The 26,328-nt window shown below is 36.5% G+C and overlaps 1 protein-coding gene across 1 annotated transcript in view; it reads right to left on the reverse strand.

Annotated features, from left to right (window-relative positions):
* LOC148832950 (rab effector MyRIP-like) overlaps positions 1 to 26,328 on the reverse strand; it is a 149,814-nt gene that overhangs the window by 71,521 nt on the left and 51,965 nt on the right. Inside the window, exon 3 of the mRNA XM_088918722.1 lies at positions 18,882 to 19,103. Within this exon, the coding sequence (XP_088774848.1) occupies positions 18,882 to 19,103 (222 nt within the window). The remainder of the gene's footprint in view (positions 1 to 18,881; positions 19,104 to 26,328) is intronic.

Consider the following 26,328-nt stretch of genomic DNA (forward strand, 5'->3'; position numbering starts at 1 on the left):
TTTTACATATTGTAGCAGAGTTGCAGACAATTTCTAATCTCTTGAGTCAGTTACTGATTGGGGAGGGTAAGCTTGAACAACCTGACTGGGTGGCAAAGTTAAATGGGACTGTGTGCGGTTGAAGGCTAGTCATGTGGAACTGGAGAATATTGCTCCGAAAAAGAAAGGTTCATTGTCAGAGCAGCAGATCTGACTGTCTGTAAAGAAAGCATTTCAAATAGCAGGTTAGATAGCTTTAGCAGGTAGGAAACAATGATCACAGGGACACTGGTTTGTGCATAGTCCGTATGGGGACTATGCACAAACCTATGGGGTGTATAGCATTAATGGAGATTTTGGTTCATACAAATGTAGTTATTGTATTCCTACCATTATGACCTGATGCAAATGATGATTCTGATCATGTGGTCTGAATTATCATTTCTATGCATATGATGCTCAAATCTATGCTCTAATCTATATCCATACTAAACCTGGCATTGAAGTGGCTGGTTCTGTACATACGAATTGCATCTCTGACATAAAAAATTCCTTCATTTAAACTGCAATAAGACTAAAGTCATGCTTCTTATCAACACTCATCAATTGTGCATTGTACTTGAATGCAGTAACCTAATACAGTATGTGGATGGCATTGTACTTGAATTTCAATCTAAATCAAAGAACTTCGGGGTGATATTTGATCCTAGCTTGATGTTTAACCCACACGTGCAAAATATTGAGAAACATCATTCTTCTATCTGAGAAATATCATGGACTACATCCTACTGTATATTGTCTGACTGTATCTGAAAAGCTGATCAACACATTTATCTTTTCAAGAATTAATTACTGCAATGTCCTACTTACTGGGGTATCTAAATACACACTGAACAAACTTCAGTATTTCTAGAATTCAGCAGCTAGAATCCTGAGCAGGTCGTGATTAAGTGATCACATTACTCCTGTACTGGAGTTTTAGCACTATCAGGTTTCATGTCAACATCAAAATCCTCATGCTCACCTGTAAGGCTTTTCAAAGCTTGGCACCTCAGTACCTATATGACTTAATATCTTCTGACTCCCAGCCTCGCAACCTGTGACTCAGGACTGAGTACTTTCAAATCTAGACTCAAAATCTTCATCTTAAGAAAGGCTTTTACTTAATCAGTTCTGAGTCTTCATCTGCATTCTAAACTCTTGTTTTTAATTGTTATCTCTTCTCTTTGTTATTTTTTTATGTTATTGTAAAGCGCTTTGAGAAGGTACTTTTAAAGCACTATATAAATAAGGTTAATTATTTATTATTGTTGTTATTATTAATTTTATTTTGCATAAAATACCAAATGCTCCCAAGATACAGTATACTATTTAAAATTTACTAATTATTCTTAACTTCACAATATTTTCTGTCCATAATGGTGACATTTGTAATTTGCTTTACCTCTGACTACTCAATATTGCAATGAGTAAAAACAAAACATAAAGAGAAATGAACCACTTTGATCAAAAAGTTTATTTTGCCCATTTTGATTGGCGATACTTCCTATTTCCAGCAGATGTTGGCACATGCTGTGGAAAAAACAACAATAATGTGCCTTAGGGCATGAAGAAGAAATGTTTCTATAGCTGTGACTAATATTAAAGTTATTTCTGCATTATCTCTGCAGACCCAGAATTAAATCTCAGGGACTTGGACTATTAGCCAGTAACAATAAAGATTCAGTATGTTTGCCTATGAATCCAAGTGGCTAAAAATCCACAGTAGACTGACCACACCAAGTGCCAGACCTAACACCAGCTTCAGCAGAGTTATTATAGGTGAATTAAAGACACTTATTTTCCTTCACGTCTTATTGGTCTACAGCACAGGACTAGTTAATATACACTGCTTGTTTATGAACATATTCTCACACTAAAAGCCCACTGTAGTTATAATATACGTTTGCTTAGAGAAGACAGTTTCCCAAAAGCAATTATCTACAGTACCTTAGGGTAATTTTGCACTGATTTCTCTTATCATTTGACAGGTACAGAGATATAGCTCGAGCAGCTCTTTTTTTGTCTCCATCTGTTTTCCTGTTTATTTTACTGATGTCAAATAATTCTGTAAAATGTCACCAGGAACACTGCATGATCGATGATGCTAGTTCAGCAAATTAAGGAGACACATTTTAGCCATCAATTTTAACCTCAAACACATTTAAGCCACTTCAGTACACTGCAAAACCACTGATCCTTTCAATTATTCTTCAACTCCAGCCAAATTGGTTGAGATTAAAGTATTGATTTGTTCTCTGTACCAAGGACATCAAGAGTTTTGGATGTTAGCTAATTTAAATTCTGCTACTGACTTCATGTAAAGTGTTCAGAACCCTAAAGATGTAACCCCACACCTACAGATGCATTTTAAAAGCTGCAGTGTCACAATTGTAATCCCTCCTCTTAAGGGTACTCCGGTTCTTTCACATTTTACTTGATCATGTGCATCCGCCTTCAATCCAGCCCCTATTTATAAGCCAGGCACTCACTCCATTCCGGGCTCTGCATTGGAAGATGGACGCTCAGAGGCCCGCCTACCACCAAGTCGCCTTAAGCCCGCGGCTTGAGGGCATGGGCCTCCTATCGGCGTCCTGCCCAGTCCCTTGCCGTCTCCTCCTCGTGTTTGTTTCACTCCCTTCTGGATTCTGTCACCTGCATAGGGTCCTGATCTACGCTACGTGACAGAATGCAGAGCCAACACAAGGACCCCGCGGACAGTAGTTCGGAAGTCCGGGACTCCATCTGTTTTATTTTCTTTTCCCTTGGACTTTATGTTTAGAGCTTTGGAGCTGCCCTGGAAAGGAGGGGGGTCCTGTCACGTTTGTAATCCCTCCTCTAAAGGGCACTCCGGCTCTTTCACATTTTACTTGATCATGTCCACCTGCCTCCAATCCAGCCCCTCCTTATAAACCAAACGCTCACTCTATTCCGGGCTCTGCATTGGAAGACGGACACCCAGAGGCCCGCCTACCACCAAGTCGCCCTACGTCCGCGGCTTGAGGGCATAGGCCTCCTATCAGCGTCCTGACCCAGCTGAGTCTGGGGCTCAGAGCGCCTGGTCCCGTTTTTCCCATTTTTATTCCCTCTCCCTGCAACGGATTCCGTCCTGGTTTTTTACTTTTGTCTTGTCTGGATTTCCCGGTTTTTGGACTCTTGGACCTCAACCCGGATTTCCCCCCTGGACTCCCTTGGACTTGTTTGCCAAGGTCACACCCCCCAAGCACCAGTTCACCATCGTCACGCCCCCCTGTTCGTCAACCTGCCCAGTTCTTCGCCATCTCCTCCCCGTGTTTGTTTCACTCACTTCCGGATTCTGCTATCTGCATAGGGTCCTGATCTACGCTACGAGACACGCAGTCCATGAAATGTTGTGCCAGTCCATGTGAAGTAATATTGGAAAAGTCTAAAAACATTTACTCTGAGAAGAAAACTGCTTTACAGTTTTCATCAAATTTTGAAATCCTCAGAACTGTATCTGAGTGTCTGAAAGTTTAATTTCTTAATTTTAAAGTAAAATGAATGACAAGATAAAGTAAACCGTTAATACTGTTTAAAAATGCATAGAACAACATCAAAATATATCCCTGTAATTAATCTTTAGAAGTACACTTCTAAATTAATCTGGCAAACAGGAAACTGTTTAACTAGCCAGAAAAAATATTTCTGTATGGTATAAAATGGGTATCCAAAGTACAAAATCTTAATGCGGCTTCTGAAAAAAATCAATTTTTAATCATGTAATGATTTGATATAAAAAATTGTTCAAGGACATTCTGGAAAAAAAACTAAAAATTAGTTTTTAAAACTAAAATTCTAATTAAACATTCCAGAAATTGAAAGAACTCTCTTGCTCTGTTGTTGATGGAAAAAACTAAAACCTCATATTCATTAGGATTTCATGAAGAGCTGGGAGAGCCTGTGATAAAATCTAACTTATTATTCAGTAAACGTGGAAATAGGGTTAATAGGAAAGAGAAAGAATTCCCATGGGAAACCAATGATCAGCCCTGAACTCCCGTACAATTTGGCACACCAGCATGAAAAATTGGGAAATACATAAACTCGCAAGGCTATTTTTCATCAGACAGCCCGAATTAGAGAGAGAGCTACCAAGATATCGATTTAAGTGGGAACAAAGTGTGCAACCGGAGAATGCTCCACTGAATTGTCAACTCCACACATCCAGAGAAAAAAAAACCTCACACAAAAAAATGAAGCATAACACGCAGCCTAAATTTATACAGAAATCAAAACTATAGACACAAATAATCACAGTTATCTTCTCTTTGCTTTAAATTATGTAAAATTAACTGGAATAATGGTGAGAATCACCATATAACCTAAAATATGAAACAGTATATGGAGTGTTTTTCCCAGGCCTACTTTAAAATTTCCTTTACAATGAAGCTTTAAAAGAGTTTTGAAAAACTTTTAATTGGATCTAGATATCCAAGACAATGCCTTTCAAAGTTGTTCTCCTGTCATACAGTAAGGTAAGAAAATACTTGAAAACTATTTTAAAAATGTTTTACATACACTACAGCCATAGCCATTAGAGAATAGCCATTCTCAGTAGTATAAATTACAATAAAACCTGAAAAATAGAAAGGAGTATAGCAAGCATCCACTGGATCAGACAAAATATATTCAAATTGGCATGAGGGAAAGACAAAATTGCACAATCTAAGCTTCTTTGGGTGTCAAGGCTCCACAGCCAAAATTTTGTATCTCTCTACGTTTCCTTTCAGCACAGAATAAACCTTAACCGGTTCTGTTATGAAATAAAATGTTGTCTATTTAATTGTTGCTGTTTTTACCAGTGAGCCTTGAGGATGGAGTAGTAATAAATAAAAAAGAGTGCTTCAATTTGGGGCGAAGACATTGTATTGTTTCAAATTATTGTTGTCTGCTGGATTTGAGGTTGACTCTCTGCCTGTGGTTTATTTTGCATGCATAGCTAAAGGAATACGCAAGGGGACCTATTTGTAAGTGCCAGAGTTGTTGTACAGTATTTTGTTTTGGTTATTGTCTCATGCCATTGTTTTGTCCAGCTTTGTTGTGGGTTGTGTTTAGCAACTTCTTTTTGCCAGACATGCAGTTAGCCGACTTCTCTTGTGACTGAGATTTTTTTTTCTTTACCATTACTGACCGACAGGGCTTAATCATCCTAGGCCGGTCAGTAATGGTAAAGAAAAAAAAAGGAGAGGCTTCTTAGTCGGAGGAGAAGCCGGCTAACTGCATCTCTGCCGAAAAGAGGCTACTAAACACAGCCCATCGGTTGAAAAAAGGGATTCTTGGGTAAGGAATGAAACCAAATGGCTAGCTAGCCCCCTTAAAAAAGCACCAAACAGGTTTGAAGGGCAGCCCTCAGGAGTGCCAGGGATGCAGGCAAGCTTGAGGGTCGATGCAAAGACAAGTGAAAAGAATAAGTGTGTAATAGAGTGCGTGCTAGAATCTGGAGCAATGCTGGAGCTGAGGCTGCATGCGGGGCATCACTGAGAACAGGTTTGGAGCTGGAACTGCTCCACTGGGAGATGCTAAGAGCTGAACCTGGTGTGCAGTGCAAAGTTTGGCTTGAGGCTGCTGAACCTGGTGTGAAGAGCGAAGGCTGGCTTGAGGCTGCTGAACCTGGTGTGCAGAGCGAAGGCTGGCTTGCGGCTGCTGAAACTGGTGTGCAGAGCAAAGTGCTGTCTTTGTGCAGAGTAGAGTGCAGGCTTGAGAATGAAAATCGCCGTACAGCCAGTGGGTCAAAAAATAGGGGGAGTCTAGGGTATGGGAGAAACTGAATGGCGATCCTCCTGAGAAGGGAACTGAATGGGTTAGAAGGGCAGGCTTGATCAGGAGAAAAACTGTATGTGGAGAGTGAAAGCAGCACTGCCAGCCAGGAAAAACCCAGGGTGAGATGAAGGCAAGAGGAAGTGGTGCCTTGGCATTAAATAGAAAACTAGAAACTGAACAATCACTAACTAACACAGATCACGAAAAGGAGATCCAGTCAGAGCAGAGATCCCTTGAAAATCATGAGCACTCATGAACATGCGACCACTAGTTGGAGGATGCACAAGATAGGCTGTCATGATAACATTTTGATATCAAATTATTAGAAACTGAGAAAAATCATTTGCATGGGCGTAATATTCTAGGTGGTAGTCAACATTGTTTCTGAAAAGCAAGTATTGTTTAAAATTAGTGTAGATAAACAGGAACAGGTTACCTGTTACTTTGCAGCCTACACATGCTGAAACAGCTGCAGTACAGTACCTACTTCTTCAACCAATTTCTGCTGCAACTCACTTTCATTCCTACTTATATTAAGGACAATTACCATTTTGACGATTTCCATTTCCAGGGCATCTGCTAGTTCCACTCTGTTCCTTGCACCTGAAGAAGGCTGCTTAGCTGAAACATTGTGTCTCTTTTCTTTTCCTTTCAGCATGGAATAAACCTTTATGTGTTCCATTGATTAAACTGTTATTAATATGTTACAGTTCTCTGAACAAGCAAGAGTAGTAATGGATACAGATAAAACATTTGATTTGGTATATCTATCTAGGGGGCAGACATTCAGAGCAATGTATATTCTTGGTTTGAAAAGTGATTAACTGATAAAAAAAGAGTACAACTGTTGCAAGGCAGGGAACACCCTGGATGGGACACCAGTCCATCGCAGGGGACACACAGACACAGACATATACAACTCCTAGCAGAGCCAATTTTCCCAGTAGCCAATTGTCCTACAAGTTTTGGTTTTGGACTGTGGGAGAAAACTGGAGCACCCTGAAAAAAAAACACGCAAACACGGGAAGAACATACAAATGCCATGCAGACAATACCCCAGGAATTCAACTCGGGGCCCCAGTTCTGCAAGGCAGCAATGCTAACCACTGCACCACTGTACTGCTGATTGCTCATTTTTCAGTTTCAGTGAACATTTCTGACATTGGTAAATCTACTGTGAATGTCACAGACTAAGACCACTGTGAATGACGGAAATTAGGGGAGAAGTCATTGCTCATGCAAGTAAATCCTAAGGAATGCAATTTTTATATGGAAGAGACTGGCGATTTTGATCGAATCATTTTATATCTAGAGAACCTACCAAAATAATTTAAAAAATGCAGAGATTGTAACCAGAATGAAGTGTAGTAAATAGTAGTGATACCAAAGTATGTCAATGGAAGTAATGCTGATAATTTTATTAGTCAGTTCCAGTGGTTCTAAGAAAAAAAACATGAATGACAATAATGGAAAAGCCCATGGAGTGACTCTGATAACTGAGGGGATATCCGTGACCTGGCTGGCACAGAAACAGTTGGATAACACATCATTTTAATAAATGATTAGCCAAAACCTAACCATGCCAGGCACTTTTCTTTCTTTACAAATACTTTCTTGGCACTTAAAGAAAGGAAATCACAAGAGGAACTTTGAAGAGGATCATGAACCTGAATATATAAGCCCTTTATAGTAAGTTTATACACTGTAGTTTATACTGTATACAACAAGTTATTTTTTCTTGAGCAAATCAACCACTCAAGAAGTCTGTTTGGTCATCATACTGTATATTAAATAACAAGTGTTATATGTTGAGAGAGAACTTTGAAGTGAAAATTCAATTTTTTTTTGTTATTTCTAATACTATAGATTATAGCTGAGAAATTCTATTGGGCCTCTGCCTTTTTGAAGAAGGGAGATTTGTTCTAAACAGAATTTAGGAATAAAGGCCTAATTTGATTCCACATGGTAAGCAACAACTCAGTTGTGATGTTACCCAAGCCATACAACTCTGCCCTTAACTCCTAAAAAGTTCAACATTTGCAGAACATGAGGCATTTTCAGAGGGTTTAATAATTCTTAGATCATGGCAGTGTTTTTTGTTCAACTTAGATGCAAAGGTTGAATAGCAGCACCAAAAAAAAAAAAACATCTAATAATCCTCCACAGTGAAGGAGGTTTCTGGACTTGAAGAGTGGAAGGCAACACAGGATCTGTAAATCACAAAAGAATAGATTGATATCACACACAGTGTAATACGGTTTAGCATTCCCATCAGTAATGGATCGCTGCTAAAATAACTGCCTGTAACCTATCAGTGCCTTCAAGAATCCATCCATCCATTTTTCTGCTTCATCAAATTCAGGGCCACAGGGGAGATGGGAGCCTTCCCAGGTAAGCAATGGGTACAAGATAGACTACAGCCTAGATGGGAACCCAAGCCATTGCAGGGCACATACAGACACAGACACTAACACTCACACCATGGCTACAGGGCTGCAAGACAACAATGCTAACAATTGCGCCACCATGCCACCCATTTAAAAATCATTTTTTTGTATTCAACATGCAAAAATGAACAATTATTCATAACATTTACTGTCAAATCTGTTAACATCAGTAAATTTAAGATGGAACCCCTGAAATAAAAGTGTTTTGAACCTTTTTAAAGTTTTGGGAGGCCGTCTGTGTGGTACTGTTAAATACATGTAGTGTATAATGTAATATTGTATGTGTAACATACAAAAAAGCTTGTGAACCCTTTGGAATTATACAGTACATGTACGTATCCCTGAATTAATTGCTCCTAAAGTGTATTGTGATCTACATCTAAGTCATAATAATAGGTAAACAATCTGATTAAAAACTAATACACAAATAATTGTTTTTTTCATGTCTATATCAAACTCATTCTTTAAACATGCACTGTCTATCCTTGAAAATGTATGTGAACTTTTAGATTTAGTAGCTTGTAGTAATTTAGTAATTTAACTGCAATGACCTCAACCAAACCATTTCCTGTAGCTGCTGATCCTGCACATTGGTTTGGGGGTATTTTGGCCCATTCCTCTTCACAGAACTGTTTCAGTTCATTGATATTTTTGGGAGGTCTTCGGCCCATCTTGCTTTGGTTGTGTGGTTGAGGTTAATATTTGCCCAGTTAGAGGTTATGTCCTGTTTAAAATCAGCTCTTGATCCATGTGCCTGCTTTACCTTGCATTGCTATACGGTAGCTTCTAATTTGAGATGAGAAATAAGAGAACTTGTCCAAGCTTTCTGGACATGAAAATACAGAATGTAATGTCATATGTTTCAATGTTATAGTATATTCTTGATGTTTGTTGGACAAATCTTTCCCTTCATACATACATTTTGTCAAGTTCTTAAAAACATGTTTAAAAAAAAAAACAAGTGGTTTTTCACACAATCACAACAATACAAAAGGACAGATACAATTCAGGTCAAAGCAGACAGATGTCAATTGGAATTTAACAAGAGTATTGGAAAGGTATTTCAGTACAGTGTATGAAGGGAACAAATTATCAAATGGGTGGTATCCGAGTTGAGACAAGAAATATATGAGAACGTTCTAAGAGCTGATACTGTTTATTAAATCTTCACACCTGAATAAGGCTCCACAGCCGAAACGTTGTGTTTTCTTTCTTCTTTTTTTCAGCATGGAATAAACCTATTACCTGTTTATTAAATATCTAGTATAATGAACTGCTACTGTACATTAGTTCCTAAATTCCCAATACTGACATAAAAGAAGCTCTATCATCTGTTTGAAGCTGATGTAGTGAGCTACATTAGAGAAATACAGTCACCCAACGTTTTATGAACGTCTGGTTTAGACATTTTTGCTACAATAAAGCCAGGAAACATACCTTTTTTTTCACCCTACAAACAACATTTTTCACTACAATGAATGAAGCCTCTTTGTAAGCAGCAAACACCATCTGTGGATGAACATGTGCCGAGGCATTGTTTCTAGGAAGATCACCCAGTTTTGTAAATCTTTGTCAAAAGTGAATGGTGCTTTTTTTATTGAATTGTACAATCAATATGTTTTATGGGTCCAAAATGTGAAAAAAATTTCAAGGTGATGCTGAGAAACCAAAGAAAGCACTAAAACAAAATGACCAAATAAAGAGCATGGCAGAATCTTATGTAGGTGCTGCGAAACTGCATCACATTAGAAAGACAAGAAGGTTATTATTAATTTTACACATTTTAATGATTAAACTGAAGCTTGAAAGGTAAAGGGGTGGTATGTACAGTATGAGTTAGAAAATATAACATGGATCCTATGGGAAATTATGAATTTTCACCTTACAAATAGTTTTCAGCACACGACTAATGATTATAAATCGACAAATGGCTAAATACTGTATATACAGTATAGTGTCCTGAAATTATTAGTCCCCTTGTATTAATCAACTACAGTATGAAACAGCTTTGTATTTTTCCATTATGAATTATATTATGGATACTGTATTATTCTTTGTAAACTGTCCTTGGACATAGAAAGCTTTCTATCGGCTGTGTAAACTAAACTTGTGTAATTGTTAGCAGTTTCTGTATTTGAAGTTGTTTATGTACAGTAACAACCATCCTTGCACGTTATTTTAATTTGATAGCAATATCAAGATAGTTATGGCCTCCAAAGCGACCACAAGTATATTATAAGAATACACTGTATTATAATGAACAACAATTGCATTATATGATGCTACAGTAATGTTGTATGATCCATAAAGTATATAATCTGTATATTAGTTCTCCAAGAAATAAAGATACATTTTTGTTTAGTTTAGTGTTCTGAATGGCAATTACCCAGAGAAGAGCCTTTGATTAGTGTCTGGTAGTTATATCTTTAACACAAGGCTTGGAGTTGGAGGTCCAGGTGCTTAGCACTGACTTAGGAGGTGGTATGGATTCCAGCTGGACAGTACAGGGTCACTGAGAGGTAAGATACATTGAAGGAAGACAAGGATTCAGAAGTTACATGATAGTGGAGTAAGCTTTACTTCAGGAAGGACACTGTGTGGATGGTTCTCTCCTCACCTGCCTTACTCCTCAGCAGCACCGCTGTTCTCTGCATTCCAAATAAACACACTGCAGACACACTTGGAATTTCGCCATCTATTGGTCCTAAGGTCTCAGGCATGAGTAAGGAAATGTTTCACCAGAGCATGCTGCAGTATGCCAGCCATCTGTGGGGCTCCAATATTGACCCACACCACAATGTTATAACTCTGTGTCAGGCAGGGGCTGAAGGCAACTACAGTATAAGAAGGAGTTCAGTCACACCTTGTGGTGGGAACCATGAAGGAAGAAGGGAATGAACAATGAATGTGATGGCATGACTTATCTGTTGTCTGTACTATTGAGCAGATCCTCTGAAATGCACTGGAGAAAGAGAGTAGAAGAATGATCAAAACATGCAAACTCTACGCGTGAACAGATTAAAAAAGAAGACAGAAGACATAGGATAATTCCTGATGGACAGAGAGCTTATCTGGTTAGTAGATGGGGAAAAAAGTGAATGCTTTCGTGGTGCTTGTACTGTAAGTACCTAAGTTGTTAGATTTTGGTCTAGAGAGGGACCAGAGGAAATTGAAGAAGAACTCTAGGTCAGGATTTTGTTTTATTTGGTTATTTGATATTTTGATTTCTGTACTGTAAATAAAGGCTCCATGTTGCACAATATTGGATATCTCTGGATGTTTCTCAAAATCTGAACAATTTAAGATTTTCCATGGTGCTACTCTTTCCTTTTAAACCTAACAGGGTTGTTTTATACAAATTCGTTTAAATAAAATAATTTTAATTTTCAATATTATAGCAAAATACAGTTATTTTACCCTTGTAATTTTAGTGTGTTGTTTTAATCCAGAGAATACTGTTTTCACTCTTCATTAGTTATATTAATATACAGTAAATACTGTTCAGATTTTTTACATTAGATTATTTGAACTATTTGCCTGTCTTAATTCAAACTTGAAATACTTTAGCATTTCCAAGACTCTTATTTCAATGATGATGAATCTTTCTACATTTTAGCTTTTATTGTGAAAATCAAAATGATCCATGAACCCAGTTCATGTGGCTTTATTCAACTGTCTATTCAAAAGCATATTTATACATGAATTCCAGCAACCCACTGATGCACAAGGAAATCTCTCTGCTTTTCCATTACTGCACCCTTCAACTCACACTTAAGCATTGGAGCATGAAAAACAAAATGCAATTATTGTCTATTTGTTGTAAAAGAATGAGCCTTGAAGCAGTGTTTTCCATTCCTTGATTACCGACCATTTATTGTCACACAACGCACATTTTGGAGTGCGTGTAAAGGCCGTATTCTTGTTCACTGTGTGATTGCATCAAATGATTATTTGATTAGTTAGAAGGATGTTTTCTGGTAATGGGTTATAATGGAACTGACCTGAGTGATCAAAAAAAACATCTCCAAGAATTTATTTTCATTATTTAGCTCTCTTATTAAAAATATAATACAAATGTATCTTACATATTGGTGTGAATCCAATGTGAATGTTATTTTCATATGACCAAATGATTAAAAATACACAGGGAAAGCAATGTTCATACTGTAATGATGTAGTCTGATTCAGTCCTAATTCCAGGCCCCTGCTGTCTACAAGATTCAGCTTTCTTTATATGCTATATTTCCTCAGTTCCTCTGTTGCTTTCTTCAATAGCCAGATAAAGCTCATCCTTGAACTGCACACTGTATATCCTGGTCTGCCTCACTGGCATTGCTGATTATTAGAGAGGATCTGGTCTGTGCAGGAGCCCTTTCACATACAGTACACATCTGTCTGGTATCTCTCTACTTAGGAGAGAGAGGGAAAAAACACAAGAATAAAGGCTGGGTAGCTGTTCAAGACTAACAAAACTCTTTGTGTAAAGAAATGGCTTCTGTCCCCTGTTTTAAAGTTTTAAATACAATTAATCTCAGTATCTTTCTCTTAGTGTCCTCTGGTTTGTGTTTCACTGTTGTTTTTTAAAGACATTCACAAGGTAGATTTTTCAGAGCTTTTGAGGATTTTGAATGTTTGAAGGTAACGTTTTATAAAACAAGTTTCTCAGAGCAGGGTGTTCCAGTCCAGACATACTGTATACATATACCCTCTTCCTCTTCTTTGGAAGACTGATGATTAAGGATCAGTTGGAACAAAAAAACAAACATCTGAGACAGTTCTTTAGCAGCAGATTTAGGAATTATTGACAAATCCTAATTCTGATATTTAGAATCCTAACCCCTTTTTAATTGCTTTCTAATGTTGTCTAGGAGATGAAAATGACACCTACTGTAGTACTGTTACACACAGGAAGCGTCTTCAGTTTTCAGATTATAATTGAGATTTATGTTTATGCTACCTGTGTGAAACATTCTTCACTCTGCCTTAATTTCTGCCAACCTTGAATTGTATCTAAATCTTTTTTGATTTTGCCTCACAGCTTCTAATGTGTTTGCTGTTTCTTCTATTGAGTTATAATCTGTGATTTTCTCTAGTTAAGTAATTATTCCACAATCAAATATCACATCTATAGTACTCCACTAATTACATAACAACCTTTTTGAGATTTCATCCTTATTTATGTTCTGTTTTTTACTTATTAACTAGTTCTGAATACAAACATGCATTGCCTTGAACGCAAACAATCTGACAAGTATTTTCTAAATCCATGCTGATTTTCCCTTAGAATCTTACTGCCATGACCCCCGAATTCACTTCTTATTGTTGTTTCCTTAACATTAGATGTAAGTGAAGTCAGTCTTATTGGTTTGTAATCACTTGGTTCAGTCCTGTCACCCTTTAGACAGGTGTTGCATTAGTAAGTTATCACTCACTAGGTTTTACCTCTGTCAGAGCAGTCTTGTTAATACTCTGTAATAAATTGTAACAAGAAATAGGTTTATTCCATGCTGAAAAGAGAAAAAGAAAACACAACGTTTCGGCAGTGGAGCCTTTTTCAGGCCTTCTTCAGGTGACGCAGCTACACTTCTGAACTACCTCTGTGATAAATACTCTGTCTGTTACTATGGACCTCTAAGATAGGGTAAAAATATTTTCTAAATAAAAGAATTTCAAATCAGAATGTTTCAAATGCATTGTACAAATGTTGAAAAAAGTTCATATCCATCATTACACGTTTGTAAAAGAAAACACTTCACATACAGTGTATGAATTGCTTGCCATAAAGTTGTGTACAAATGTAATATAATAATCTCCTCTTTTTTGACAATTCAGAAATGCATCACACTTTTCTCTTTCAGCTGCGGCCGTATCACACACTCATATTTAAATCAAGGATAAATGTAAATAAATCAAGAATCAAGGAAAAATCAACAGCAATTGCAGTTCTTAAAAAATGTGTTAATACATTTGGCATTCAAAGTTGTGATTAGCAAGGATTTTCAGTGCATTTTGAATTACATCACAGTATAGTACTGTAGCTTAAGGAGACATTTTATGTTAATATATACAGTGGTGAGAAAATGTTTGTGAACCCTTTGGAATTATCTGTATTCTTGCAGTAATTGCTCCTAAAATGTAATTTGATCTGTGTCTCTGTCATAATAATAGATAAACACCATCTGGTTAAACAAAATAACCAACAAACAACTGAACACATTGGTTAAACATTCACTGTCGATGCTGAAAAAATATGTGAACCTTTAGATTTTATAGCTGGTGAGCCTACAGTACTTAAGCAGCAATGACCTCAACCAAACGTTTCCTATAACTGCTAAACAATCCTGCACATCTGTCTGGGGGGTATTCTGGCCCATTCCTCTTTCCAGAAGTGCTCTATTCATTGATAGTTTTGGGAAATCCTGCATGAATGGCTTGCATCAGGTCATGCCACAGCATTTTAACTGGGTTGAGGTCAGGACTCCGACTTTGCCATTCCAAAATGCAAAATTTGCCTGTAGAGTAATTCTTGCGTTTAGGAACACTGTCGTGCTACATGACCCAGTTTCTATTAAGCTTCAGATTACGGACAGATACTCTGACTTTCTCCTGTAGAATGTGCTGATACAATTTGGAATTCACTGTTTCAACAATGATTGCAAGCAGTATTAATGGCGGCAAAGCAGCTCCAAACCGTGATTCTCCCTCCACTACGCTTCATGGCCACAGGTTTTTGGGTTGTGTTGGTATGCAGCATTTTGCTTTCTCAAAATATAAAGTTGCACATTTACAGTATTCCATTATGCGGCACGATAAGGATTTGGCTATACCGGCAGAGAATGGATTTAGATGTTTACATAGATTGCGCCGCCAGCATCGTCGCAAAACGGTTTGTAAATTTTTAATATTGAACCGCCATAGTTTATAATTGTGCCATATCTTAGCTCCAATTATATAATTCCGATTTGGAAATCTGATAGGTTCAGAATTATTGATCTTTGGTGGTTCAGACTTTATGACGTATCTGAGGTCATTGCGGCCAATAAAAACATGTGGGTGTCCTCTTCCCGTTTCTGTGAAAACAAACACACGTGTTTGGTGTGCCCGTCTACAAACACAAATACGCAGAGAAAGTCAGTGTTAGCGAGATGGGAACAAGCAACGAAATTGTTGAAAGGAAGGGTGCTTCATTGGTTGTTTAGAAATGGTTCGGATTTAAGAAGTTGGACCACGAGCAGAAAACGGTTATTCGCAAACTATGTCAAGCTACGATTTTAGCCAGAGGCGGTAATACAAGGAACCTCTTGTGTCACCTAAAGATGAAAAATGTATGCGAGTATGAGGAAAGTATGAGAATGAGCTGTATTGTTTCAGGTCTGCAAAATAAAAATGTTCTTAAAATATTCAACTTCTACTTCAGTTCAATGTGAAATTTAAAAAATACTAAAGGAACAACACAGTAGCTAACCAACAGTTGTTAATAACCTAATAGTTAACTCTAGGCAATAAAAACTTGTACTCATTTAAAAGCATGTTTTAGTGAATTTATGAGAAAAATAATATATCATGATATATAGTACAGTGTATATCACTGCTGTCTAAAAATAAAATTATACCGCGGTTTTTGGCCATATCGCCCAGCCCTACGACACAATGTGTAAAATATAGACAAGAAAAGGTACAATTGATTGTGAGTTATTTGTTTCTTCAGACTGTGCTTATTTTTATGACTTACAGGTAGATGAAAATCAGATTACACTTTAGGAACAATTAATGTAGGATTACAGATGATTCAAAGGGTTCACAAACTTTTTCTCACAACTGAATACAGTACAATACTGTATATATATATATCTAGAGGTGGGTTATCTCTAGATATATATACATTCTGCATTCTTTGTATCCCATAATTGTTACTCAATATTGTTTCTCCTTTTTTCTATTCGTCAAATTGTCCTGACAAAATTGCATGTAAGCAATTATGATTAATTTAAATTCACAATAAGTAACAAGAAGGAAACATGAGGTTGGGAAGCACAATCAATTAAAAAACAATTACTACGGGAAATGGACTGATAGAACAATCAAACATTTCAAAGAAGATATCTGTTCACTGACAATATTCATGAACCTTGTATTCCCAATCAGTCTCCATATTATTGTTTTCATATTTGATTACATTTCTTAATCATTTAACCCAAATCCAGCAATTCCAAGCATCATCCATTAAAACATCCTAAAGATCTAAAGAAACAAACAATGTCAACTTCATTCCAACAGTTAGGCATAATAAAGGGAGACATCTTAATGGCCAAGAAAAACAGCAGCTCCACTATTATTATATATAAAATATTATGAATATTTTAAAAGAATATTCCCTTATATACTGTACTATACTCTTCAATAGATTTCATGGATGTACTACATTAAGGAAAGCAGAATGTGTAGTATTTCTGATACTCTATAATGTAGCGAATGTAATCAGATCACTGTTAAAACATTCTTTAAGATTACAGTCCAAAAACATAACATAGAGATTACTTAAATATCCCTAGAAAATGAAAATGGATAAATACAGTACTACACATACTGTAAAAAATCACTTAATTGCAACAAATTCACAAAATTATTATCAGCAAAATTAGAATATCTTTTTGTCGCAGGTGCATTGACATTTTACTGAACAGAGATGACATAGGTAAATTCATTATGTCGATTTTATTATCAAAACATTTCATCAACACTGTGAAAGTTACAGGCTAATGGCATGTATGGCCGTACAAGCTGTGTAGAGTGCAGGCATGTGACACAGAAACACTCTTTTTACAAATGAAATTAATTCCCAGAAAACCTTTTGCACAGCGAAATTCATAAAAAGAAAAAAAGGATTTCCATTGTTTCTTTTGGGGAAAAATTACGATCTGTTCTAGACCCCAAACATGCCACCCCTACTTTTACTTTTTACACCAAAAACAGACAAAGGAATAAAAGTAAAGTTTTTAGGAATAAAAAACACTGCTTACCTAGTAAGACATCATTAATTCTACTTAAGTACACTAAAATACTCGACAGTAAACATTTGCTTTCTGTGCTAGCTTCTCACTAATACTACTCAGTGGATTGTGATGCATACACTCGATATGAAATGAGTCAAACTGTATGATGCCTTTCTCTTCACTCTCTACATTCCGTGGAGGTTTCAACATTTTTCTTTTCTAGTTTTGAAGTTGTCTTTCATTAATCGAAATGTGGGAAACAATTCAAATGCTTTGTAGTATTGAATTTTCATAAAAAGAGCTTTTGGAAGAAGAGAGAAAAAGAGAGGTACAGGTGTACTGCCATTTCTGCCTTACAGCACTCTTTCCCATTCCTTTGGTAAAGAATGGACAAGCATAAACCCGTTCACTGGTTTCTGAGCCCTAGATGTTTCATATTGTCCAATCACATTCCACAAACAGTTTTAATGGGACTCAAGCCTGTTAAGTAGGGGAGAAATTTCAATGTTCAGGATGTAGTAAAGTGCATTCAGGCTGCCATCAATCACTACAAATGTCTCTATAGAAACTAGACAGCCCTATCCAAACGACAATTCCCGCACCACTAAATTATTTTGTCTACTGCACACAGTAATTACTGTATTGTGCTTCATGTCTGCATCATACTTACTGACATGGTGTACCAGTTGATGGTGATCTTAGGTGTTGCGCCAACATTTTGATAGTGTACTCCTGATAAGCAAGGCATTTTGATTCCTTTCTCTACTATATATTTTTCTGTTTTTAATTGTACAAAATTAAAAATTCAACAGGTTAAATCACCTTGTCAATATCACCTTATCACCTCAGGCAATTTAGTGCTTATGCAATAATCAAACTCACGTGAATATATTACATGTGTCAACCATGGATGATCAACTGAAGCCAAAAACATTTAATATATATCCAAAACTTCTAGATTTTTTTTACCCCCAAAAAAACATACAGTACATGCCTAAAGTGATAAGATTCTCTGAATGCCCAGTATATACAAACAAAGAATACCATGCATTCTTCATATTTTTCTTAAATCAACTTTACTATAGCTACTTGCTTTGGTATTTACCTGAGTTTACATCTGAAACATTTTTATCAACACCCTGTGGTAAGGGGTTACCTGAGAAAGCAACACACATGTGTTCTCCTCCTCTTTCAAAACTATGAATTGAACTGCATTCATAACTCAACTGGAAAGAATAAAAATACATGTACAATCTTCATCTACCCTGGACCTTATTAAATAATGATTTTTCACCCGCCTTAGCAACACCTATCTCACCGGATATGATATAAAACAATTTGGATGCAATCTCCATTGTATTGGAGATTTCAAACACTTTAGTTTGAATCCATTTTTACTGAAATCCAACGGTTCTGGGACTGTACCGTTGGATTTCACAGATACAAAGAATGCCTTGAAGGTTGTATCACTGCCTTCACTGCTGCCCTGTCATTATCAAGCCAGTTCGCACAATGGAACAATAGCCTGTTTTTTTTTATTTCACTTTTGCGTTCACAGCTCAGGGCACGAAGCAATGGATTGTGCCTTTTGCTGGGAACTAGCAACAGCAGTCCACCCCCACCAGCAACATATGTCACCTACCTGCTTTTCTGGCATGCCGAACAGATCCATGCCTTCTCCTTCTTGCTGTAGTTCCTGCAGCTCTTGCAGACATTGAATTTGCAGTCCAGGCACTGGCGTTTGGTATTTATGAGAAACGTGAAGGGGGAGCAGCAGCGGATGCAACAGTGGTCATTAAACTTGTTCTGTTTGGAGAGGATTGTGCATTTGCTGCCTTCTTCTTCAAGCTCCTGTTTCATTTCACTGCAGTGCAAAAAAAACAAACACGTATAGACTGATGGCTGAATGATTGAAGATGCTTTAACGAAAACAATAAGCAGATTACAATGTCATAATAGCAGTAACCCAGCTCGCTGATGGAAGTCTTAATGTTACTGCAGGTTAGCATTTAGCTTGAATGCTTGTCATTCTCTGTTACCTTAAATTCTTAAAAAACTGTCTCTATTGTAAGGATTGTGGTCTTTGCACGGTGAATTTGTATATGGACAACATTAAAAATAGCAAATACAATATGTTCATTATTATATTTTAATAATATCTAATAATAACATAAATCACACCTTTTCCCTAACACAATAATTCCCAAAGGTGTTAGTCAATTTCTTTTATATCTATCCCATATTACAAAACAGGCTTTTTACAGTAAGTGTAATATAAGATGCTTAGAAAATGTCTTATTGATTCAGATACATTTGCAGGTAATTGAGTTAGCTTTATGACAGTCCAGACAACTCTAGCAAATGTTGCAGATCACCAAGACCAATTTGGACTGGTGTTTACAGTATGTTAAGACATTTAATTTGGTTACTCCGCATGGAAAATGTCCTGGCCTGTCCAGAAACAAAACTAAAAAATAAAAATCCGTAAAAGTGCAAGAGGTTAGTTTTTTATCCATTTTAAACTTTAAATCTAGAAGTGTAAAGTTTGTTTTTAGTTAACAATTGACACTTAACAATTTGCAACTCATGGAATTATCCTCAAATTAGGAAAGACACTTGTATAGTTTTAACCATAACACAGCCATTAAGATCTTGTCAGTGAAACATTGGCAAAAATAACCATAGTGAAATCTGAAGGGTCAATTGTTGTTACATCTTGGTGAGCTTTTCACAATTTTACCTATAACATGCAGAGAAAATGTAAAGTTACTGAGATTAAGAGCTGTCCCTAAAATCACATGATTGTGTTGCTTCTAAAACTTACAGTAGTTATTGAAATAATTACAATATTTCATCTGTGCATATCACAATTTACTTGATCAGGTATTAATATTTAATACCATTGGAGAATATAGATATTATTTAAACCCATTTCTTTATTTTACATTACTTGATTTGTGAAATGTCAACAAATGCTAAAAAAATGCATTATTAATTCTGATAATGATGAGGATGATGAAAAGCACCCTTAAAAGATTTAATTTAATTATCGACTAGATGAAAAATAGCGAACATACGTCAGCCTTTCTAAATAAAAAAATGTTTCCTCCTCCATGACAGTGCTTTCGAAATGCTTTACCTAGTCACCAGTATTGTCACACACATCATGTACAGGTATTTCACTTTAGGCAGTATAACCTTAGTTAACATAATTAGGTACTTTGTATACAGTTAGCTTAGGGTAAAAAAGTGGACCAAACATTGGAATTGGAGGAAAAAGCTTAACAGCTTGTAAATAATATACAGCAAGCTAATGAGTTGGTGGTTAGTGCCTTAGACTACTGATGAATCAAAAAGCTTTAAGCCATCAAAAATTCTACAGGGAAGATTTAACATTGTTTGGGAAATATAGATGTCTACTAGCTACTGTACACGATAAGTCTTTGGGTCAATGATTTTACCACATGCAGTTACAGTAGGTGGTTGAAAATGTTTCACCTACAAAAAATTACACATTCTTATATACAGTATTTGCTATTTGGTTAATGATGGTATCTTTCTAAACTTAAATGTGAAAAAATGGCAAACAATAGAATGTGCTATAATTTTTTATGAAACTGTTTTGTAGTTACTTTTGTGTTCAGGCACTTATCAAGGGTGCAATACTGTTGTCAATATTGACTCTCAAGCAGATACTTTACCTACTTGCAGGAATTCCTTGTGGGAATGCAAGTAAGGGGGTTTAATTAAACATCCAGGTGAAGTGCATTCTCTAAGTATATAAGGCCCTTCTGTGGCAGTCTGATCTACATGTATATCTTCACAGAAATCAGTTAGCTATGTGCAAAAAAAAATGGAAATTGGAACTATGATTGGTAGAAATTATGTTGACTCCAAAATCATTCTTTCTTTTGACTTTAGTTGGTAATTCATTTTGTATTATTTTAGATCTAATCAGGGTTTTATTCTAGCTCATACATTCCACTATTTGATTAAACCTGATAGGACTGACATAATATGTACAGTATGTGTATTTTACATTATCTGTTCTTTTAATTTTTGCTAAATTTGTTTTCAAGATCATAGTAGATCTTAAAAGTGCAAATGTGTTTGTTTTGAGACCTAAGCACCTACACTGAGAAATGTTATTAAACAACCTAGTGCCACTGGCAGAAATAAGGCTGCTCTATTTGAAGTGCATGGAATAAATAATTCCAGTCACATCGCAGTTCCTCTGAGAAGCTCTATGATTGATATTCCACTGAAGAAATACTTCCTTTCAAGTAAAACAATAACCAAAAAGGTCCCATTTAAATGTCACACAGAACAAAGTCAGGTAAGGGTGAAACAAAAGCAGGAAAGAGTACCTGTATGATGTGAACTGTCATAGCTGTATTTCCTGAAGTAAAGAAATGTAGAAGAAAAATAAGATAAAAATCAAATACTTGAATCTTTAGAAGATGCAGGTAAAATACATTAGGCTTACTTGGTAGGATTCATTTCACTTCAGTATATTATATTGTAGTGTAATGCATACAGTGTAATTTAAATACAGCCTAACCAAGACAGTTGAACCTTTTGGAGAAAAGTTAGCAGCTGAGCAGTGGAACACAGCAGGTGAGGTACTGCTGTTAAATCCTTGAGCAATGTACTGTATTTCCTCTTCAAATTTTTCAGTAAAATGCCTAGCTGTATAATTGGATGTACGTCAGCTTTGTCTTTGCAACAGTGGAATATAAACTTTACTACTTTCTACTGCCATGTACAGTGGTCTGAACACAGTGTCCATTTTGATTTAAATACATTACAGTAAGATATATGATAAAGTTGTCCTTTAGACACTCTGGTTCTCACTTATTGCAATCTATTTAAATCCTGCACAGTACACAACCAATAATACCTGTGATTTTTTCAAAATGATATAATAGAACATTCAAAATATTTTCACAGTTGATATTCTGTTATAAAACCATTTTTAAACTGATATTTTGGATCAAATTTGAAGGATTTGTAGTCTTGTCGTTGAAACTGCTGAAGGAAATATAAAATGTCACTGTTATCTGATCAAAGCACCAAGAGAGAAAATCTAGACTCACTCCCTACTTCAGGCATCGCTGCTGCTCAGACCTGACTCTAAATGAATTATATTATTAGATTTCAGAAGGGCAACTGCATCCTAGAGCTTGGTCAAAATGAAGAAGTTGAAACCAAGAGGAATATCTTATTCAGGAGCTGCAATACAGAGTCCTGAACTTGAAAAATGAGAATGTAAACACATCTAACGGGATTTAAAATATTTTTTGAGGCCTTTCCTACCCAAAAGCTACTGTACATGTATTACTAGTACTTGCTTCTAGTAGTAGTGGTCTTACCAAGATCTCTGCATTTTTAGTTGTTAAATAAAATATTTATGCATCTCCTTGTAATGCAATGATCCCCTCTTGTTTCTCCTTGCAGAGGCAGCAGTGTAGTAAGAGAGGCTGGAGACGGTAAGTGCAGCTCACTAGTTTCATTGCCTTTATCTGGTATATGGGCGTGCTGGTCACTGAGGGGGTAGGTACTGTACTTTAGGAGGGGTTACAACTACTCATCTTGGGGTTCGGCACTGGAGAGAAAGAAAGGAAAAGAGGCCCCCTATTTATAAAAGCAATGAGAGGGGAAATTAATCTTCAAAAACAGAGGGGAAAGGGGGCAGGGTTCAGAGGCTCCCAGACAGACCACTTTTGTGGCTACAATAATCTCTCTTATTATTGCTGTATGTACACAGTGGTGTACATTCCTCAGTACAGATTAAAACACACAAAATTCTACCATCTGCTGAAGAGCTCCTTAATACTTAACATTGTTGAAGTGTGATAGCCCAGGGAAGAGGATATTTCTAGCACACATTTGGCTACTTTGTGCTATTTGAATTTTCATCTGGCAGATTGACACCAATATGGACTTACATCATCCCTCAAACTCTGAATCTTGAAAAACTTTGTGAAAAAGGTTGTAGAAGCTAAAGTCCACAATGTACATCAAAAGCCAAGTTTTTCAGAATATCAAGCAAGATGTCATTCTGATTACATCCATACAATCAGCTTATTGAGTTTCTTTGAATAAGTTACTTAAACGCAGAAAAAAATATTTTATTATTTATTACTATTAAGAAAGGAAAGAAAAACCAGAAAATTAAATTACATAATTTTCTATGATACATTAAGTACATATCATAAATATATTTATAAAGTATAATAAATCCTATTTACTGTATATAAATTCGGGAAGATTTAAAGAGATACTGGGAAAGCATGACTCAAATCGAATGACCCAGGCTCACTTACAATCTATTTCATGACTTGCCATGACTCACTTGAGTTAAAACCAAGAAAATAAGAGCAGTGCAAGACCTGCCCACTACACTGTCTGTATTCTTGTGGCTTGAAGGCAGACAAGGACTCTTTTTCAATGGTTTGAGGCACTCTGCTTATCCTTTAAATGCATCTAACCCTTTATAGTTGTCGAAAAGGCTGTTTATGTTTAACCTGTCCGTACAGAATATGACAGTATGTGCAGTTCCACTGCCATTCTATTTTCTCTGTTCTTATTTCTAGATTACTTGTCATTTTAGGATGTGATGAGGAAATACAGTGTTATGAGATAGGTTGGTAGTGTAACATAATGAAGCCTCAGCATCTTAATTCATAACTATTTCAATTTGTATCACTTCCATATCATCTATACAGTATGTTTTTTTTTTATAAAGGCATAGGTCATTTTCACAGCTCAGTTGTTGTAGTTCATTTCCTCCCATGTTATAGAATTAACATCTTTACTCTGCAAATACGGCAGCAAAGTTCTTTCTCTGGTCTTTTGCTAGTTTAATTTTATAATCAAAATATTATTTAGTAGATGCCTTTATTGGAAAGGGTATTTTGTATGTCACCAGCTGCTTCTGCATTTTAAAAAGGGAGCACAGGGACATTAAATAATTTGTTCAAGGTGACACACTAGGTGACAGTGGCAGATGCAGAACTTCAACAAGGAGCCGCCCAATGTTGCACTGTGTGACAGTTACTCCACGTCCAGATACACAATTACTGTATAAGCATACAGTATATGACAGTATCATTAAAAGATAAAAAAATTGTCTCAAACAAGAATATTACAGTACATGTAAAATCTCTAAGAGCATAAGATGATTTCTTTGCCTTCTTGGAAGAACAGAAAAATATTGTTCTTGAAGGATGAGATAACCATAGTACGTGGTAAATAGCTTAATGGTTAGTAGTAAATGAACCACACCCTTTCAAAATGTTCTCAAGGTGAAATAATTTCCCCACAGCAGACATGCTGTTAACAACAACAGAAATGTTTTAAACATTGCCTATGCACAAATATACAGTCATAAACATACCATCTGGAAGTTACAATTGAACAGTAAGGTGGTTCTCTAACCATTAATTTGCCACATGAACTGTGTACAACTCTATAGTGTACTTAGTATTCTGCTGCTGAATACCATTCCAGATTTCTTTTTTCCTCAGGCTTTGTAGAAGAGTCAATTGATGTTACACCAAATACTGTTGTATTATATAACAACTAACCCCACTGAAATATATGTAAAGTTTAGAATCTTAAACTCTCCCTGATTGCAATGCATAAATACTAAAAAAAACTCTTACATAGTGCTTTTCTGGCCACCCCACTCAAAGGAAATGGAGACTCCCCTCCACCACCAGTCATGTGTTGCACCCACCTAGATGATGTAACGGCAGTGAAACGTGTGCCAGTACACTCACCACACATCAGCTATCAGTGGGTAGGAGAAGCTAATTCAGAGATGTGGGTTATTAGGAGGCCATGGTTGGTAAAGGCCGGGGGAAATTCAGTTGAGACACGGAAGTTAACACCCCTACTCTTATACGAGAAACCCCCTGGGACTTTTAATGACTATGGAGAGTCAGGACCTCTGTCTCATCCAAAGAGTCGTCTTTAATACATGGCAATGGAGTGGTCGATCTGACAATGCAATCTTAAAGCTATAAAGTTAGAATCCACCAAACACATAATAAAGTTGCAGATGTAGTTAATGCAAATCAAGCACTGGCATGAGAGGTTCACAGCACAGATTTCAGAATCAGTGAATTGTACTACAACATGAAGTTTCTGAAAACATGACTGAACCTATTTACAACTTTTGAAACTAAGAGATTCAATAATCAGAACTACACCCACAATAAGTTGATTAGTTCTGATCTCTTTTAAGGTCTTACCAGGTCTTATGCTGAACATGTTATGCCCCAACGAGCTCCAGCACTGCTGCATTAGCTCCACCAATTGCCATTGCGCATTCCGGACATGCTGGAGACTCACTGGGGCCATCCTCAATGAGATCAGGCGGGGCCTATCAGGCCAATTAAGGAACATCGCAGTATTCAAGCCCTGAGGAATCATTCCTCAGGGCTCAGACATTGAGTCACTAACTCTGCCTTGAGTTTGTCTCAGTCTGATTCAGCTGTGCAGCTACTGCTTAAGCTGTTTTCTCAGTTTCAGCTCTGTTGATCCTCTTCAGTGCTGTCACTGAATAAATTATCTTGATTGCTGCATATCTTGGCTCATTGATTAATTTTCACCGAGCCCGTTGCAACACCTTGTCGGGCCCGGCGTAACAGAACATACATCAAATATGGACAAATCTATTAGAAAACAGCAGTGGAATGTCTTTATAGTTTGGATTGAAGTACTGTAGTTGTATTGCTTCCTAATTTACCTATTTGGAACAATGTTAAATATTGTCTTCCCTTCACAGTATACTGTATGGATATACTGTATAACCTAAATGTTACTGTACATACAGAAGTGCATTGATGCCATCAAAAATGTTTAATGTGTATCTCATAATTAAGTGAGAATTATCACATATTAATTTATTATCTCCTTATTATGAGATATTAAATTGCAGCAAGGATTTCCTAATATACAGTAAGAGTTTTAAATATTATTTTAGGGATCAGTGCTGGAAAGCAGAAATCTCTAAAAATCAACTCTTCTGTTCCCACATCATTCATGGATCTAGTAAATGGAAGCATTTCAATAATTTATTA

This window comes from Atractosteus spatula, chromosome 6, assembly GCF_055471065.1.
Source record: "Atractosteus spatula isolate fAtrSpa1 chromosome 6, fAtrSpa1.hap1, whole genome shotgun sequence".
NCBI lineage: Eukaryota > Metazoa > Chordata > Actinopteri > Semionotiformes > Lepisosteidae > Atractosteus > Atractosteus spatula.